At 33.3% G+C, this 19,170-nt stretch overlaps 2 protein-coding genes across 4 annotated transcripts; both read right to left on the bottom strand.

The window, feature by feature from the left end:
• Window positions 1-2,010: 2,010 nt before the first annotated feature.
• On the bottom strand, window positions 2,011-10,503 carry LOC126708803 (lysine-specific demethylase JMJ31). Of its 2 annotated transcripts, XM_050408754.1 has the most exons (15): window positions 10,363-10,503; window positions 10,183-10,260; window positions 8,955-9,038; window positions 8,696-8,851; window positions 8,489-8,557; window positions 8,255-8,381; window positions 7,666-7,738; window positions 7,377-7,493; window positions 6,270-6,389; window positions 6,130-6,148; window positions 5,420-5,504; window positions 4,917-5,245; window positions 4,137-4,252; window positions 3,943-4,036; window positions 2,011-2,433 (listed from the first exon to the last, which is right to left on the bottom strand). In XM_050408754.1, exons 1-15 carry the CDS (start codon window positions 10,483-10,485, stop codon window positions 2,368-2,370), a joined length of 1,656 nt encoding a protein of 551 aa, XP_050264711.1. In that variant the 5' UTR covers window positions 10,486-10,503; the 3' UTR covers window positions 2,011-2,367. The 2 variants fall into 2 exon arrangements, with proteins under 2 accessions (XP_050264711.1, XP_050264712.1); XM_050408755.1 differs by lacking the exon at window positions 8,955-9,038.
• Window positions 10,504-12,428: 1,925 nt separating this feature from the next.
• On the bottom strand, window positions 12,429-14,206 carry LOC126709745 (E3 ubiquitin-protein ligase CIP8-like). Of its 2 annotated transcripts, none has more exons than XM_050410079.1 (2): window positions 13,653-14,206; window positions 12,429-13,140 (listed from the first exon to the last, which is right to left on the bottom strand). In XM_050410079.1, the coding sequence occupies exons 1-2, from the start codon at window positions 13,698-13,700 to the stop codon at window positions 12,610-12,612; spliced, it is 579 nt and encodes a 192-aa protein (XP_050266036.1). In that variant the 5' UTR covers window positions 13,701-14,206; the 3' UTR covers window positions 12,429-12,609. The 2 variants fall into 2 exon arrangements, with proteins under 2 accessions (XP_050266036.1, XP_050266038.1); XM_050410081.1 differs by having other exon boundaries at window positions 12,429-13,198; window positions 13,653-14,205.
• Window positions 14,207-19,170: the final 4,964 nt, after the last annotated feature.

Below are 19,170 nucleotides of genomic sequence, written 5' to 3'. Positions count from 1 at the left end.
AAAAGAAAAGGAAAAGAAAGGAAAAGAAGAGAAAATAATAGAGAAGAAAAATGTCAACGGTCACGAAAAGATGCTCGATAGAACTTTGAATTACAGTTCTGATCAGTCTTCTTCTTTCCTTGATGACCCTTTATCAATTTCTGTGCACGTCCCCATTTCGCAGCCTTTGGTTGGCAGCTTAACTAGCAAAAACCATCACATATTCCAAGTGTTTCTTCATGCTTAGTTCACATGGCCTACCTATGATCAAATCTTAAACCCTTCAATTGGTGAGAAAGTTTAGGAAAACCACGCTCTAAAGATTATAAAACTTGAATCTTAATGCTTTTACAACCAATTATACGGATTTAAATACATTAATGTCAACGATATCTTATGAGGTTTAGGCCTCAATAATTAAACTTAGGGGTCCCATTTAGAGGTTCAATTAATTTAGAGGGTATGGTGATGAACAAACAAATAGTCATTCCTCAAATAATTAGTGTTACATGTTAAAGAGCAGAGTAACATGCTTAATAAGCAAACGCAAGATTTTTTTTTTTTACAAGATTTAAAGGTTACAAGTACTATTCTCGACATTCTTAGCCAAATAAAGTAAGAGGCAAAGTTCCTTGCCACTACAACCAAGTATATTCACCAAAAGAGAGAGAGAGAGAGAGAGAGAGGTAGAGAAAGGACCTTGGGATTAATGAAAGGAAGGTTGGGTGTTATGGTATATCCAAGCTTTTAGAAAGTATATTTGAGTGGCAGGGTTTAGGTACAATACATGCCATTTGCCTATTACAAAAGACCGCCTCTTTTTATCTCTCTCTCTCTCTCTCACTGCTCCACAACCAGACAAAACCAAAAGCTTCTCTTCTAGTCTTCTATTCTCTTCCCCTTTCCTCCTCTCTCTCAAGCACTCCTGCACATGTCATCTTCCATCATCGAGGAATCTCATCTCATCAAACCCTGCTTTTACCTCTCTCTTGCTTCCAATCTTAATAATTACCAAACCTTTCTTTTTCATGCTTTTTCTCTCTTTTTCTCTTCTGCAGAAATCCCCATACAGCTTCCTGTCTTCTCCACAAACTTCATCGGAATTACCATTACCCTATAATTAATAACAAATAAGGAAAGTTTTAAGGACATTTTTACAAAGTCATTATTGATAATGTTTTAGTTTAGTTTAGTTTTTTTTTTTTTTTTTTGGTAGATTTTTTAGTTTAGTTAGTTAGTCTGAATATTCATTATCATTCATATTATTCACATCTTGGCAACTTTGTATAATTGTAATTACAGCAACTGATAGGGATACAATATTATTTTCACAACTTTTTTTTTCACCTATTATTGCCTTAATTTTTTGTGATCGAAGTAGCATAATTTTTACATAGGTCCAACACTGACAATACCTTTTTTATGAATCAATCATAATAAATCATAATCATAATAAATCATGTCAGCCGTTATAAAAAATGTTATGTTTAGAGACTTATTATGACTAATAGACAATCAAATGTGATACCCATGAGGCAGATAATCGTGGTCGAGGCCCATGGTGATGTGAAAGGGTACCCATTGTTTCTAATCAAAATCTCCGCAAGCCCATTGTTTACGGCAAATCTCAGACCTCGGGTCAATTGGAGCGTATTGCAAACGTTGGGATTTTCGGTAACTATAGATTTTTGTATAAACTATACAGCAATAAAAATAAGTGAATTTTGGTTAGACTTGAAGGCATTAATATATTATATATACCATTTTCTTAATGATTTTATGCAACTTGCACTTACACGAGGATCTGTCTTTTTTGATAATCTACACGTGGATATGTCAGATCAAGTTACTTTCATACTTTGACATTGACCTTATCATTAAATTCATTGACACATTCAGTAGAAGTTTATAATGAACACTGAATGTAAAGAAGAAAAAGAAATGTCACAGATCTAACTAAAATAATTAGAAGCCTGTTCACCAAGTATACAATTTCGCTGTACAGTCTTAATTAATGGACCATGTTAGATCTTAAATAAGGAAACAATTCAGAGTTGCATTGCAAGTCAAATAACACAGATCAGCCAGCATGTACAAAGCTGAGATACACAAGAAATTATGGTAACATGTATATGTAATGGTCCTCTTATGAATGGGACCTACATCCATCAGTCTCATTATATGTGAAAGGGGCATTGCATAGAACTGTTGCATGAAATAGTGATAGTGATATACACAACAAAACTGTTCAAAGTAATTATTCCTAATATACAAAATTGTGGATGGCTGACATGAAGGCACCAACTGGGGAAAAAGTTTCTGCTGTGAACATGAATGTGTACTTTTCTCTCTAGAGATACTGCAGGGACCAGTTGTTCCAAAGTGTCATTAAAACCCTGGTTTAGGTCCGTCCAAGTTTACTCCCACGTATTTATTCAAAACATTATTGAATGCCTGCAACATAAAACAAACAAAACGAAAATTTACGAAGAATGCACTGCAGTTAGGTTTCAAATTTTTGGATAAAAGTTAACCATTCAAGGGTAAAGTTGAATGACATTCTAGGCAATTTGCACCTTCTGTATATGTGCACACTGCTCAACATATGGAACTAGAATTATAGTTATATGTTTGCAGGTAAGCCAATATACAAGCATGTCTACCAAGATGATGATATGGTAATTGAGAAAATGTAAAAGAGAAAAAAATGAAGAAAGGACACGGTGATAGATTGAGACTTATTTTGGGGAAAAAGACAATGCTGTCGAAGTTTAATTGATCACAAAACTACAAGGAGTACTGGCTGTACAAGAGTAAGTTAATGCGGAAATGTATATATTCCAAAATTTTACAGATAAAATATTAAATGCCATGACAGAATCAACCAAATCCAACAGGCAAAATTCTGATTAAAAAAAATTGATATTGAATTCTTCACAAGATACCATACAATGAACTCTCTTTTTTTTTTGTCTCTATTCATGGAACTAATGATAGACAAGCATTAGCCAGTACTTTTCATGACTAGATGACCTCAATAAAGTAAGGGGCCTCTGTTCCAGGGAAACCAGTCACCAAAACTATAAACATTTTAACCTTCATTTATTCTGTGCACTGGCTAATGCAAGTAAACCCTGACTACCACCAGATTCCCACCACGATACAGCTTTGTCATTTGTTGGGACAAGCTACTGTAAGAAACATGGTATGATGTTCATGGTGCAAGGGCATTTCATATTTTAAAACAATGAAAAACCACAATGACAACATTATCAAATGGAAGGATCCTAATCCACAAAAGCATTCCATGGCATCTCTGTAAATTAAATTTAATTATGAAAATTTTCCAAAGAGAAGTTCAGGTGAGATCTTGCTCAGTAACTATTCCTTGCAAAACAGGCAAATCAGGGGAATGAAATCCAATGAATGAATATGATCAACATTGAAGACCGTTTTTTTATTGTTTCATGCAACTCTAAAAGGCATATCATAGCAATTCGTAATGATGGCTGATCTGCTAGTTTTTTCTTTTTAAAACACACTATTCAAACTGAAGAGATTATTATTTTTTTGATAGATAAGTAAAATTTTATTGATCAAATCAAAGAGATTATTTATAGTCTTGACATGGAAGAAGAGCCACATTATTTTTTCTTTCTTTTTCGACTAGTAATTACACATGCACTGGGTGGGTCTTGAATCCTCAATCCCTTCAACCACCTTGCAGTTACAAGGGAGGGAGTGACATATGAACTAGAGCTCATTGGTGAAGATGAGCCACACTATATCCTATTTCTTCACTCAACCCCCACCCAACACAGCAAAAATGGATGTTGCGTATATCCAAAGACAACCTCCCAGCAATCCAGTACATATACATTTTGCAGATGAGTAGATGATACTAGAAGATATGACAAACATTGAGTTCCAAAAAAAACACATTTGACAAGAGCACAGCATTACCTGGAGTGCAAATGACTCTTTTCCATTCAGAATTGCATCCATTGCACTAAATTGATCATCAAATGCACCATAGAAAACCTGGTAGAACTTGTTCCTGACACATAGTGATGAATGACAAAATTAAAAACCATAAAGTAAATGCATTATTCTTTCACAAAACTTATGTAAAGAATGATTGTGAAATTAGCAAGTACCTATCTTCCTCAGTGATCTGTTGATCCATCTCATCAAATTTCCGTGTAAGGACTTCTGCCCCCACTGGTGAAAGCAAATGAAGGATCAAAGCCTCCAAAGTTCTTGGGAAATTGTACTGAAAGAAAAAAGGGTAATTAGTTTTACATGCTTGAAGATAAGATAACTAAAATTTAATCAATAAATAATCCTCAAATGGCCGAACATACAACGGGCTAATTAGGATATACAAAACAATTGGAAACGAAGACGAAGTACAAGACATGACACCTAAGCCACATGCAAACCCCCCCCCCCCCAAAAGTGGGGCTTCTTTTACCACGTGAAAAGAAAACAAAGGAAGAATAATTAATGTGAGGCAACGGGGTTGGAGCTCAAAATTATTCATTAGCTAATAGAAAATCGATAGGTACATAAAATAAAATTTAAAGAATTTCAAATTATTTCCAAAAATGAATAAGAATAAAGTATAAAGATATCAGTAATTGGAGACCCTTCAAATCTCGTAAGTCCTTTTACTTTCTTATCACTTCAATCAACACTTTGTTTGCCACGTAGAATATTAAAGGGAAAAGAGATCACACTCACCACATTCCTTCTTTTAATATCAGTTAAGCAACAACTTACATAAAAGGTGCCATTTAGATTAAACAAGACTTTACAATCTCATAATATGTATTGAATAAAATTATTTACCATACCCTTTATGTACCAAACAAGTATTAACACAAAACTCAGTAACCTTTTTGAAGTGTAAGCTTCATTGGAGCATACAAACTCACCGCCATAGCTAAAAATACATGTTGCAGGGTACTTGGTTGAAGGCTCCAAAGAATTTTAGCAACTGGATCATCTTCCAAGTGAAATAAATTAGCTGGCACAAATTTCTTGCATTCACCTTTCACTCTAGCAGCAGAATCATCTATCAAAGTCGATTGCAGTAGTTGACTGTGATCAGAAATGTTAATATAGTCATGAACCAGAGAAACGATTTCATGAAGCACCTGGAGAGCAATGGGTTCCAGGTCCTGCAACAGATTCTTCTGCTGCACTTCTTTTTCTTTTGAATCTGCTTCCTCACAAGCCTGATCCAAATCATTGCCACGATGATCTGGTTATCAAATATCAAATTATGATGTAAGAAAAAGTATATAGCCACTGGCTTGGAAATGAGCAGTGAATTTCCTTCTTTTTACTCTGATATATAAAAATAATAAAAATAAAAAAAATAGAACAAATAATCCTGATATATGACAGAGATTTCACGGGCTTATAAGAAAATGACCTGCTTTTCCATTACTAGGCAGCTCACATATATGCCTCTTCATGTCCCCCATTATAGTAGAAGAGGTCTTATGTAGCACTTGGTCCTGCCCTAATTGTACATCACCAAATATAACAACACTCACTAATAAACTTCTTATTATATATTTGAAAAAATAAAAAAAATAAATGAAGGTCTTAAATATGACTCCACCACAGAATTAAGACTGAAACAGACGAATGAAATCAAAGATTTCATCAGTATATCACATTTAACTAGCTATGAGTCTGTCTGAAATTCATATTAAATTAGTTCCATAATCAACTTTTACAAATTTGTAAGAGACCTGAGATCCTAAACTTCTGCAGGCTAAGAAAAAAATGTTATAGAAATTAAGCATTAAAGACCAAAAATAATAGGGGAAAAGAAAAAGAAGATTTCAGTAAAAGTTTTAGAAAAATTATGCAGACATATGAAATCATTTTTAATTTCATGACTGCTGGTAATTCTGAAGCTCTAGGACATTTCAATGAGTATCTTTCCCAAAATACTTTCCATACCCATGGAAGTAAGAATGAAAAAGACAACTCAAACAATAGAAAATACATTCTAAAGTGGAAATCATAAATATAAAAAGGATTGTTTCTGTCACTCCCCACCCCCCACCCCATAAAATGGCTGTTTGCCAACAATATTTGGCATCAAATGACATATGTAAGAGAGATACATACCATTTCTTTATCTGTCAATCTTTTATATAAAATGTTGATTCGATGAGTGAATGACACATGAAATTGACACAGAACTAATGTTAGCTTTTCACACTAGCTGGCTTAACCAACATATTTTAAAGAATCTATACTACAAGTACCTTTTCAATATTCTGCGCAAATAATATGCATCCATGTGCTCTTCCATGGAAGACATCATGTTGGATCGCCACCAAAAGTTAATAGCAATGGTCAAATCATCACTGTCTACTTGGTGGAACCTGTAACAAACAGAAAAAAATAATCACCTAACCTGAAGATACATATAGAAGAAGGTTAAGTCCACAAAGAGAAATTATTAAATAATGAGTAAACACTGTAATGATATGACACTCTTTACTTAAAAATAATAATAATAATAGAAAGAAATAAGTCAGCTACGCTAATAATGTCACAAACACTGCCATCCATCCAGATAACAACCAGCTAAGCTTTAGTTATTGTTGTTGTTATATTACTAGTAAAATGGTAATAAAAATTATTGTGAGTGATTTAAGAATGCCACATGAATAATGATAGCAAAGGGAACTACAGGCACAGAGATAGGTACTGTCAAGGAAAAAATTCTATCATGTGCAATGAAAACCACTGACAGCGATAGTTGAGAGTGCACCATCACATGTGGAATGATTGAGGATCATAAATTTGCAAGGTTAAGGTAAAGAAAACAAAGTCATGCATTTTAACAGATGGAGTAGCCCACAATAAAATGGAATGACAGGAGAATATGCACAACTGACTGAAGTAAAGAAGTTAAGCATGAATCAGATTTTGTTATGCAGTACTGCCCAAGGATGCATTAACAGGTATCCTAGTCAAAATCAAATTTTTAGTTTTCAACAACCATGCATATATTGCACATTAGAATTTTCACAGAAAATGAATAACCATATTGTCTCTAGTTCCATTTCAGAGATCAAACATGAGTCTAGACAAGAAGCAAAGAAAATAACTAGCACACAGCTAATAAATTGGAGTTGAAGGCTAAGCTTAGTATGATAAGAATGTAATCATAAGTAGACAAAGTAATCATCACCAAAAAGAAGCAGATCACAATAAAGAGGGGATAGAGAGATGGTGAGACCATACACTACTAAACTTGAAGAGAGGGACATATCATAAATCTAGAAAATGGTCAACATTATATATAATTGTAAAGGGATCTAACAAATGCAACATTGGTATAAATAGACAGAATTAGACCTTACCAGCCTTCAGGAATGAAAAGTGCATCACCTGCATGAAGAACAACCTTCTGCGAGTGCTCCATTGCGCATTTTGCTCTTGGATAAGTTGAAAAATCAGGGTTTTCTAAAGCAACAGAACTGCCAAATGCACAAAAGATTTTTTTTTTTAAATGCAGGCCACACAAAAATTGAAATCTGAAAATTATTTATGTCATTGAGCAAATATTAGAAGTATCAGCATTTCAAAAATCTTATGGGTAGAGAAGAAGCAAATAATTATTTCCTGTTGCCAGTATTGAAAGTAGCATACCTATGATTTGAGGCCTCACCATATATTGGCAATGGGTATAACACTGGAGTAGCAGAAGGAGGCCATAAGACAACTGCATAGCACGGAAGCTCTTATGTTGAGTGCCCATACAAAAGAAAACTATTTTATGCAAACCCCCCTCCCCACCAACAAAAAAAGACTTATGTTGAGTTATTTAATATTCAAGGCTGAAGGTGTTGGGTGCGCATTATACATCAATGTTATTGATAGACCAAAATCTCAGTATCTCAACTCATGATGACATCCCCTGAAAACTAGCCATGAAATGCCAACCATCTCGGTGAAACAAATCAGTAGTCAACATTTTGTGGATATAATGATTCATAAGGTATATATAAATGTTACTTCCACTTAATTGATTGTATCCTCATATACATATAAGCCAATGTGAACTTGTGCTTTGCAAAAAGAAATGCCTAACATGGTTTTGCAACTGAAAAGGAAATAACAGTTTTAAAAGTTGCAAGACCCCAACCCCCCCTTGTCATTTGATAAGGTAATTAGGTCATCTACTCTTGGCATGCATATGGGCCATCCATCGCAAAGGAAACCAAAATAATGACTTCACCTTGTTTGCAGCCAGCAACTACACACAAAAGGTTATGGTGTGGATCATAGTGAGTACTTGATCTAGCTTGAGCATTGTTCATCCACAAGTTGATAGATGCTAGTGCTTTCCTCTCCAAAAATGCAGGCTGCAGAAGTAACCAAGCTTGATTAGAAAAATAAAATCTGTGAAAGAACACTTTTGCAGAGAGCAATGGACTAGACAATGGTAGATAGTGAAAAGAAATATACTTACCGTTTCAATATCTTCCCTCAAAGTTTCCAACTGAACCTTCTCTTCATTATCAGCATTCATAATTGGTGTCTAAATAATTAAATACTCAAAGTTGTTAAACCATAACCCTCTCAAAGGCAAAGTGAAACCTAAAAACCGAAAATTGATACATCCAAATCAAAATAAATACAAATTTATGAATGATACAAAAGCCCATGAAGTTGGAACCTGTGCTAAATAGATTTGTTCAGGAGCATCTTCTGCATGCTCTACATCACTCCCAATTAGGCCATGACTTTCCAATTCAGAATTGGCACAACCAAAATCTCTGTTTTGCATTCGTTGCTTACAATAACCAATGAAGGTAGAAAATGGTAATGGAACCTATAAAAAGAAAGGGAATTAAAGTAATTGGGTTTATTGACTTCCATGAGAGAGAGCAATTCAAAGTTCCATAATGTTTTAAGAAACTATACAAAAAAATTACCCTCTCATGACTTCTAAGGTCACCATAAAAGACAGGCGCTGATTTTGAGAGCATGGCCTCCACAATACCAGACCCTACTCGTTCCTAAATTTCCATTAAGTTAAAGAAATCAAAAATTCATCTAATGACTTTATAAATAGAAAATTAATAACTGCAAAAGCAATAGGTAGAACAATCTTTGTAGCTATGCTACTCAAGCATGCAAATAAAATTTAAGCGTATGTGCATTAAGGCTTATTCTTTAAGGCCAAAATCAAATATATTAGTCACAGTGTCAAGAAGATCATGCATCATGCACACACACATTTGAACAAGAATTTTAGGCTAAAACACACTTTTGATTCTTAGAATTTATTCCAAATTTCATTTTCATTCCTCAATGCCATGTCAGCACTTTGTCACATATCGTAATTGAGTTCTTGAAAAAATTTGAAACATATCCCATTACAAAAATTTCATGCATGGCAGATGAAGTGCTGACATGGCACATTAAAAAAATTAATGTGGCATGGAATAAATTTACCATAAAAAGAAGAAGGGGAAAAATTAATACCTTTTTAAATATTTTAGGGTCGTAATTGCAACTTTTAAATTTTAAAGTACGACAAACTTGAGCCAAATTTTGAGAACTGAAAAGCATATCTCAGCCATAATTTCAAGGAAAATGCCAAAGCTCCTAACAATTTCACTACATAAAGTACCAATGAGCTCTAGCTCAATTGGCATTTCCTCCCCTAATAAGTGCTAGGTGAAGAGTGAAATCATAGGTTTAAGACCCATCATATGCGTATGTAACTTACCAATCAATTTTTACAAATGGCATGAACTCCACATCTAATTTCATCGACCATAACAATATCATTTGCAAAAGACATACACCCAAGGTACTTTCTGTTGAATCGATTTTGTGAGCTCATTCATCTATCACCACTAGTGCAAAGATTTTTGGACAAAATAACGCGACAATGAATAAATTTCTAAGTTAATTTTTTGTATTGTGTATAATAGTTAGCACATCAATTTCTAAGACTAATGAAGTAAAATTTATTGGTAACACTAACATCACTCTAATTTCAATTATTGTATTTGATCAAATTTCAAGGGATAGTACTACACAATTTGGCATCAAATTTCTTAATGCAATTCCAGTTCTCCTGAAAGGCCAACAAAAAATCAAAGAGCACCAAAGCAAAACTGGAATTTCTTTTACAGAGTTTGAAAAGAAAACCTGCAAATAGTCAAGGCCGCCATTAGATGGATTCCACTTGGAAAAAGCTTTCCAGTCCTTAACGCATCCAGTAAACACCTGTAAATGAATAATAAGAGAAAAAAGTAGAAAGTTTTGAGTTACATTTTATTTTCCCGAGAAACAAACAGAAAATAGAGAGAGAGTGAGTGTGAATTTTACAGCGGGAACGTTTGTGGATTGGATCAGAGACTCGAACTCTAACGACGAAGGAATTTGTTCGAATCTTTGGATTCGAAGGGACTCGTCCATGTTTTCTCCGGTGCTATCTAGTTGTACGGACATTGCTCCGATTAGTGTTGTTTTTTGTTTTAAGAGAAAGTATCTATTGAGCGTTTTGGGCTGGGCCTATAGTTGAAGCCCGAATGTTTTAGGTCCAGATTAAGGGTTTTGGCATTTTGGGCTGGACCGAACTGGCTCACACAGTCAGGTCACCCAATTCGTTTAGTGAGATCAGGATAAGAAAGACTTGATGAATAAAAAAAATAGTTTTTTGGAGAGAGATAAGGAGAGATATTGTTATCAATGATTTATGATTTTGGGTCGTGTCCATCATGGTTCTTGCTCCATTACTGAGTAGATATCCAAAATTAATTTTTACTTCAATTATCCAAAATTAATATTAAAAATTAGGGTCAAAGGCTTTTTAGCTGAATTGGCACCTCTCTATGCACAAAATGCTTAGGGATTTAGGAGGAAAGGGTTCGAGTTGCGGAGTTAGAAACATATTATAATTATTTCTCAAAAAAAAATTATTAAAAATCAGCCCCAAGTTACTGTTTGGTATATCATATTTATAAAAGCATAAACCCCTATATTGATATTTAAATTTTGAAGTGCCTGGCCAGCTCTTACGCCTTTTAATCTTTCAAACAAGTCATTGTATCCTTGAAAGATTTGATTTATAGTACTTCAAATATTTCAAGCACCTTACCCTACTATGTTCTTATTTAATTTTGATAATTCAATTGTTACAAGTTACAACAAGTGGGAAAGGGAATTCAAATCTTGTGTTTGCTTTGTATTTTTTATTTTTTATTTTTTATTTTTCATTTTTCAAATGTATATTATTTTATTATGTAACATACTTAAAACCTTCCTTAAAATTTGATTTTATAACATTCACTCTTAAGTCTTAACTTAAGAAGTATGCATACTTTATTTGGGATGTTGTATCCATGTTATACCTATGTCGGACACTTAACATGCTTGGGACACTTCTGCATGTGTGTTACAACCGTGTCATTTAAAAAAAAAAAAAAAAAATGCAAGACACGGCTGAGATGTACACAATAACAAGAGGAAAAAAAATACTCTTTCACAAAATAAAGAGAACATGAATGAATAATAATAGTGCATTTGAAAATTAATAAATATCTTTATTCTTGGTTGGTATTTTAATTTTTAAACATCCTTTTATAGTCATGTATTTGCTTTATTATCCATTAATAGTTATGGTATTTATTTTAATCTTCTATGCTTTATTCTTGGTTCGTAGTAAAAAACACCACTTTCATCATCATCATCATCATCATCATCTTCCATGGCGATCATGGGTGGAGGAGCCAAGTTGAAATTGCCACTGCCAACCTCAATATCGACGTTAATCATCAACACCTCCAATAGAGTGATTTCTTGCTCTGCAACTAAGAATGGAGGAGCCGAGTTGGTCGTATTCTTCATTAGGATTCCCGGAGTAATTCTTAATTAGTTACTCCTAAAGCACGATGAATGGTATTCCCTCTTTTCACATTTATGGTGAAATTTACTCATTAAATTCCTAGTAGGATCCATCAATAACGTGAGAGAATGGAGCTCAATTTCACTATACTCCGATAGTGCCTAAGTGTTTTCCAAATATTTGTACCCAATGACATCAACATTGAAAATAGTTTGAAAGCAATGTAATATAAACAAGGAATTAAAAAAACAAAACTAGCATCACATCTTTAGGGGCTGCTTTTCCATAGGCATTAGGCACTAGTGTGCGGAGGCATTGCATTATTTCTAATCTGTCACTTGTGCAAAATCCACAGTAAAACTTTAGATGAACTATGATCTAATATTTTCAATAAGAAAAAAGCAGTCTTAGATGTCAATATACAATGCTTTCAGTGAGACTAATTGTAGTCATAATTTTCTACTTTCTTTCAATTCACTTTAACAACATTAAGAGGAAAAGAAAAACTTTTTATATCTGTAAAACAAAACAAATATAAGAAAGATACTTGTTGCTCAGAAAAGATGAATCTAATTAATCAGAGGTTAAGCAGAAATTGTCCTCCTACACAACTAAAGCCTTAAAGGCATACAAATTGATCCATAATTGGATAAAACAATAGAAGACAACATAAATGAACTAACTAAAAACACAATTAGTTTCTGATAAAAAAATCAACAACTAACTGACTAAGGCAACCTATAGCGACACATTGGACACAAATTACTCGTCCCTAACCACAGAACAATGCAGTCTTGATGATAGATATGAGAGCATGGCATACGCCTAGCTTCTGAACCAATAGAAAACTCATCCAAACACACTGCACAATCCTCACCAGCCAAACCCACCGACCCTTCTTCAATCCTCACCATCTCCAGTCCCATTATTGATTCTTCACTCGCTGGCCTCACTGCCTCTTCATCACCCTCCTCCTCCTCTTCATCATCATCATATTCTTCTTCTTCCATGTTATAATCACCATCATCATAATCTTCATCATCCATGTAATCCAACCAATCGACATCACCATATTCTTGTTCTTGTTTTTGACCTTGTTCTTCCCCAACAGCATTGTCTGACATGGTTTCAATGAGTGTTATTGTTGTCTCTGTCTCTGTCTCTGTCATGGTGTGTGACTCTTCTGTAGTAATGTGAAACACATAGTCAGAGAGCCTTGAAGACGAGGATACAAGAGCTTCAAAAACAACCTCTTCTCCCTGTGAATTTAGACCAATGAACGGCATGTAAACTTGCAAATCTGCTGCTTCTGTAGTACTACAAGACATGTTGTTGAAGAATAACAATAAACTGATCAACTTGAAAAACTAGAAAACTAGAAAAGTGAAACAGTGAAATAACAACAACGACGGAGTTTTAGACTTAGGAGTGTGATTGTGAGAGAAAGTGGGGTTATGGCGAGAGATATATATAGCGAGAGGGATAAGAAATTGCTGCAGGGTTTTCCGACATCAACACGGTAGTTCTATCCTAGTCCTAGTAGTAGTAGGAGGGTTTGTGTAAAAACCCAAATTCAAAAAACCCAGCAAACCCTCACTTTTTTTTGTTGAGAGCGGAGGCCCTTCAATGTCCAATGCCTCCATCTCCTTAACCTCTCAAGCCTCACCACATATCAACCCCTCTCTCTCTCTCCCTAAATAAAAATTGATCAAAAAAAAAAAAAAAAACAGAGCAAGAGAAAGAGAGAAAAAAAAAATGAAGCAGAGTTCACCTGAGGCGGTCTCATCGTCATCCTCTGCACCCGTCCAATCATCCTCATCCTCTGCCATAACCACCACCTCAGCAACAAAACCCAACCAACCCATCACGGCACCACCATATCTTAACCCACAACCACCACTGGCCACAAAACTCAGCCAAATCCACAGCAACAAAACCCAAATCCAAAAAACTTATAGTAAACCCACCACTCCATCGGAACCCACAACCACCCCCACTGCAAATCGAACTCAGCCCACAGATCCATTACTTGAGACCACAACCACCACCTCACCACTATCGCTACAAAGCCCACAACCCCAAACCAAAACCATAAACCACCGTAGACCCACGCTCTGTGGAGACCATCGCCGACCATCGCCAACCATCGCCTTCAAGAACGTCGCTACGGTGTTAGGCTCGGTGGAGAGTGGTGTGGAGGACCTAACTTGGCTGAACAAATTTGGAAAATTTGTGAAGGGACGGCGGGTAAGAGAGGAGAAGTTGAACGAGAGAAACAGAGAAACAGACGGATGAGAGGGAGAAAGAAAAATAAGTAACAGAAGTTAACTCCGTTAGGATAAAATTGTCCTTAGAGACCAAAGTGGACAATTTTGAAATCTCATGGAGCTGGTTGGATATTAGTCCAAACATCGGGGGTGTTAGTGGAATTTAGCCTATATTATATTATATTTTTATAGCCCTTTTAAATTACAAAAATCTTTATATATTAATTTTTTTTTTATTGCTAGAAAAATGGTTTTTTTTAAGCCAAAACAAATCTTATTATTAAGAATTTGATGTTTATTCCGGACATTGCCCAATCATTGCCCAATTGCACTAAACTCGTGATTTTAAGTCATCACTTGAAATCGAGGTTTAGAGTCACAAGTTAAGTCTAAATTGAACAATGTGTGTAAATTCACATATGTGTGCAACAAAGTTTTTCCTGTTAAGAAAGGGTGTCATTGATTCAGGTGAGTTTTCTTAAGTATGTGCCAAATTCTAAAATTCATATCTTTTGTGGTAAAAGAGAATTTCTGGCCTCCACATCAATTAGGATTAAACATCTAGGTTCTTGTAGAAATGGCTATTTACTTAAGAAAAACTAACCATGCCTGCACTCGTCCACGCTATATCTATGAAAGCCATCTTGATCCAATGTGTCATGGATATCCCCTCTAGAGATGCATAGCAAGCTAAAGAAGACATTTTTCAATCTTCATTTACTTCATGCAACTTTCCAGTTTCCTCCAATTTTTGGGACCAAGAATTTATCAGCTAAATCTCAAATAGTCTAAGGAAACTTTGGGCAGTACTTTAAATTATAGATTCCAGAAAGTTATAATAGAAATGAAACAGAAGATATAACATTAATAATTAAAGAAGGGAATAATATTATAAAAGTTGTTAGTCAAAAATATTGGATTTTGTGCTTATAATTTAAAGAGAGACTACTACTGCACACTCTTAGTACGAGAGTCACTCCACAAGTATAAATGCTTATGGGATATGGGGGTAAGGGCCGAGATTCAAGTTTTCAAGAGGGAGATTCAAACACATATACACTTAGATTAAGCTAAAGTGGAATTTCTATTTTGTAAAAATAAATAAAAATAAAAAATAAATAAAAAAAGAAGAGAATAAAGAACATGTTTCTTCCTTTAAAAAAAAAATAAATAAATCAGGAGCATGATGGTTGAATATAGCAGATCTTATACTTTCTAAATCTGTAAACCCATAATAAAAAATAAGTCTCTCGATGCAATCAACAAGGATGGAGCCAGGACTTGCAATTTGAGGGGGCAACTTTTCTACTAGCTGCATGTAAAAATTTGTCTTTTGGCTTTGCTGCTTAACTGCTAAAGGGATTTATTTATTTTATTTTTGTGTGTTTTTTATATGTGTCTTGCTTCTAGGTAAGGACAAAATTATTTCATTTAAAAAATTTTAAAGGATCGAGCTGTTTGTTTTGGGTAAAATTAGTCGATTAAGCTTAATTGTTTTTAGCTTTACTATTGGTAATTTTGTTGTTGGGCTTGTATATTTTGTTTTAGATTTTATATCAAGTTTTTTTTATGGCCTTTAAAAAGAGGAAAATGCTAAGGCTACAAATTTTTTTTTTTACAAATTACTAATGTGGTGAGTGGTTATTGGTAAGTTAAAAAGTGATGTAAGTGGTAGGTCTAGATGCAAACCAATAAGAATTTACTACCCCAGTAGTTTGTAAAAATGTTGTAGAAAGTTTCGAGGCTATAGCATTACTCGTAAAAGAATCAATGATATTGTTAAAGGGGGTAAAGTGTAATTTTATAGAATAAAATTGCTAAAACTAGTGCCTATATAATACTATTATTTAAAAAAAAAAATTTGGGGGGGGGGGGGGGGGTGTGTGGGGTCATTGCCCCTTTTGGTCCAACTATGCCTCCATCCCTGGCAATTAACACTTAGACATACCACAAACTTATGGTAAAATAAGACCTATGCAATTAGCACCTTATTAGTGACTTGGTATAGAATAAACAAACAAACAAACAAACAAAAAAGAGAGCAGAGAGACAATGATCTTTGATTGATTTACGCTTTTACACTTGCCATTTGATTTGAACTTAGACGAAGAATACACGGCTATTTATATTATAGAAAACCTACACTTTATACTCTTAATTTCAAGATAAATTTTACAACTAATCTGTGTACAACTTCCTTACCCAAAACAAATTTTTAGGGTAGATAAATCATTTTTATCCTAATGACATAAGAGTTAAGACCCAACATATAGCCAAACACAGTGTCAAGTTTTACAAGTTTTTCACTACTAAATCTATTATCATTGTCAAGTTTTTCACCATGATAAATTATAGTTCTAATTTGTTTTTTTATTTATTTACTTTATGGTTTTTATTGACTTGAGTCATTAATTTTAAGGTACATATGTGTAATTTGATTCTTTCTTTTCCTTTTATATGATTCATTAACTTCATTGTTATCGTTGTTATTGTATGTTTACTAAAATAAGATTTATGTTGTAAATTTGTAATTTTAGTTGCCATCATTATGGAAAGCATGTCTGCAACATTTGCAAAAATTGAACAGAGAAAAAATAAGAATTGAGAAGATATAAAGAAAGCACAAAATAAAAAAGATCAGTATATGAAAGACTTGATGAATCAAAAATCTTTTTTGGAGAACGATATCAAGAGAAAACATAAAGAGTGCGCTGTGATTAAATAAAATCAAAAGGCATACAACTTAAAGAAGACATATTTAAGGGCTAAAACGGCCATATTTGACCAATATGAGAACCTTTTATCAAAGGACTATACTATGAGGCATGGCATGTGATACTGTGATCAATGCTTTTGCGTCGCGTCCATTATGGTTCTTGCTCCATTACTTAGTATGCTCTATATTTAGATTACATAATAGTAGAAAATAATAATATCCAGTAGTATTAGTTTTTTTTTTTTAGTTGAGTTCAATATCAGTCATGATGTTCTTCACTCTATATCTAAGATGTAGATCATCATGTAATATATATATAAAAAATAAAAATAAAAATAAAATATCAAGTTTTTATAGATTCTTCCCCGATAACTTGAGATATATTTGGTTTAATTTTCAATGTTAAATGTTAATTCTCTCTTGGCCTAAATTAATGTTACAAGCCCAAATTTTTTTGTTAAGACGTTGTGAATTGTGACAATAAATTGATGATTTAACTAGTTGGCACTTCTTTATGTTTCCAATTGAGACATTTAAGGTTCAAATCCTCCCTCTCATGCCCCAACTATTGAATTATTTTTTATAAAAAAAAAAAAAAAAAAAAAAAAGGAGCTTTAGTGAACCAAAAGAGAGAAAAAATTTGTAATCTTATTTATACATCTTAAATTTTTGGATTATTGCGAGAATTTTAATTAACTCAATTAGTAAAATTCATTTTACTTGAATAATTAAAGTATCTATCAAGTCAAAACTGCTAAAAAATTGAAACCATATAACCATAAAAATAAAGATATAGGTGGTTAGAGTGTTTAGTCATTAACAGCAAACATAAAAGTGTTACCTCATTGATTTGGATAGGTTAAAAATTGTAAATTTATGTTGGTAACCAACAATGTTCTATTGAAGGTCATGCACACGCGAATTATAGAGTTCGAATGATTCATGACCACAATGTGATTAGAATTTAGCTCCTCTACCTCATTTATTTGCATTATAGTAATAATTTTTCAAAAATATATCAATATTTTTTATATTTCTAATGTATATACAAGTTTATCAATATTATTTTAAATTTTTTTTTTTTTTAGAATCAATAATATTCTTTGAAATTAAAATGAGTAAAAAATGATCATTAAATTTTATTAGATGATTCCAAACTATCTGAGTTAGACCTGAATCAAATCTAACAAAACCCAACCAAATCTAGTAATTATTTTTTATACTGTAGTACTAATGCTAGATTCTAAAAGAGGCACATAATGTCTAATGAAGGTGATTTCAGCTCTTAGCCCATGCCTTGGTGCTAGTTTATAGTATATTCATTTTAAAACCCTCTGCCTTTACAAATACTTTCACTAGTAAGATAAAGGGAGAAAATGGGCTTTTGCCCTTATTTTTTAAAATATCTTGCACAACATCCCTGTTTTGAAACTATATATCGAAATATCCCTATTTTAAAACTTGATTTTCTCAAAATCGAGTTTCAATCAAGTTCCATGAACTCGAGTTCTACATTGAAACTCGATTTCCTTGAAAATTTTCAAGTGGAACTCGAGTTCCATGAACTCAAGTTCCTTGATTAGTACTCGAGTTCCATAAATTTTTTTTTTTTTTAAAGTTTGATTGCCTATAACTCGATTTTTTACAAATCGAGTTTCAAAACAGGGACATGCTCCTATATAGTTTCAAACCATAGACATATCACTAGATATTTTAAAAAATAAGGGCAAAAGCCCATTTTCTCCTAAGATAAAGTACCAATGATGTGGACCTAAAGAACTATCACTTGTATAGCATTTGATAACAAAATAATCATGAATTAGTAAAAATGAACTAAACAATTAATTAATTAATTTTATATTTAGGTATATTTTTAGACAACTTATGTTCAATATAGAATTTAAATTAAGTAAAAACAGAAAAGAAGAACAATAAAACAAAGAAGAGTAATAGACATTAAAAGTAATATATAATACATAGTAGACATATTTTTAGTTTAAAGTTTTTAAAATAATATAAACATTAAAATAATAATAATATACAAAATAGTTTTTTTATGAAAAAAAAAACTATTCACGTGACATCCTTCAAAGCGGCGACGCCATGGTGGAGACAATAGCAAGATGCTAACAACGACGAAGACATTAACGACCTTAAGCTATAGTAGGTTCTTGACATTGACACCCCCCTCTCTCTCTCTCTCTCTTTCACAAAATATTGCCCTTGATTGATATTCCACAAGTTTCATGAAATTGAAATAAAAATCTTTTTTGCTTGCATGGGTTCATGTTTTACAAATGAGAGGA

This window comes from Quercus robur, chromosome 12, assembly GCF_932294415.1.
Source record: "Quercus robur chromosome 12, dhQueRobu3.1, whole genome shotgun sequence".
Lineage (NCBI taxonomy): Eukaryota > Viridiplantae > Streptophyta > Magnoliopsida > Fagales > Fagaceae > Quercus > Quercus robur.
Note: the sequence above shows the minus strand (reverse complement) of the source record. Positions and strands in the feature narration are given on the sequence as shown.

Excerpts from the sequence above, each read along its gene's own strand:
- LOC126708803 (XM_050408754.1), bottom strand. The coding sequence starts at position 10,485 with ATGTCCGTACAACTAGATAGCACCGGAGAAAACATGGACGAGTCCCTT. Across the intron at positions 7,494-7,665 it reads GGTGAGGCCTCAAATCATAG|TTCTGTTGCTTTAGAAAACC; the intron begins GTATGCTACTTT and ends TGCATTTGGCAG. Across the intron at positions 2,434-3,942 it reads AAGAGTCATTTGCACTCCAG|GCATTCAATAATGTTTTGAA; the intron begins GTAATGCTGTGC and ends TTTATGTTGCAG.
- LOC126709745 (XM_050410079.1), bottom strand. The coding sequence starts at position 13,700 with ATGAGGATGATTGGACGGGTGCAGAGGATGACGATGAGACCGCCTCAG. Across the intron at positions 13,141-13,652 it reads TGACGATGAGACCGCCTCAG|GGAGAAGAGGTTGTTTTTGA; the intron begins GTGAACTCTGCT and ends CTAAATTCACAG.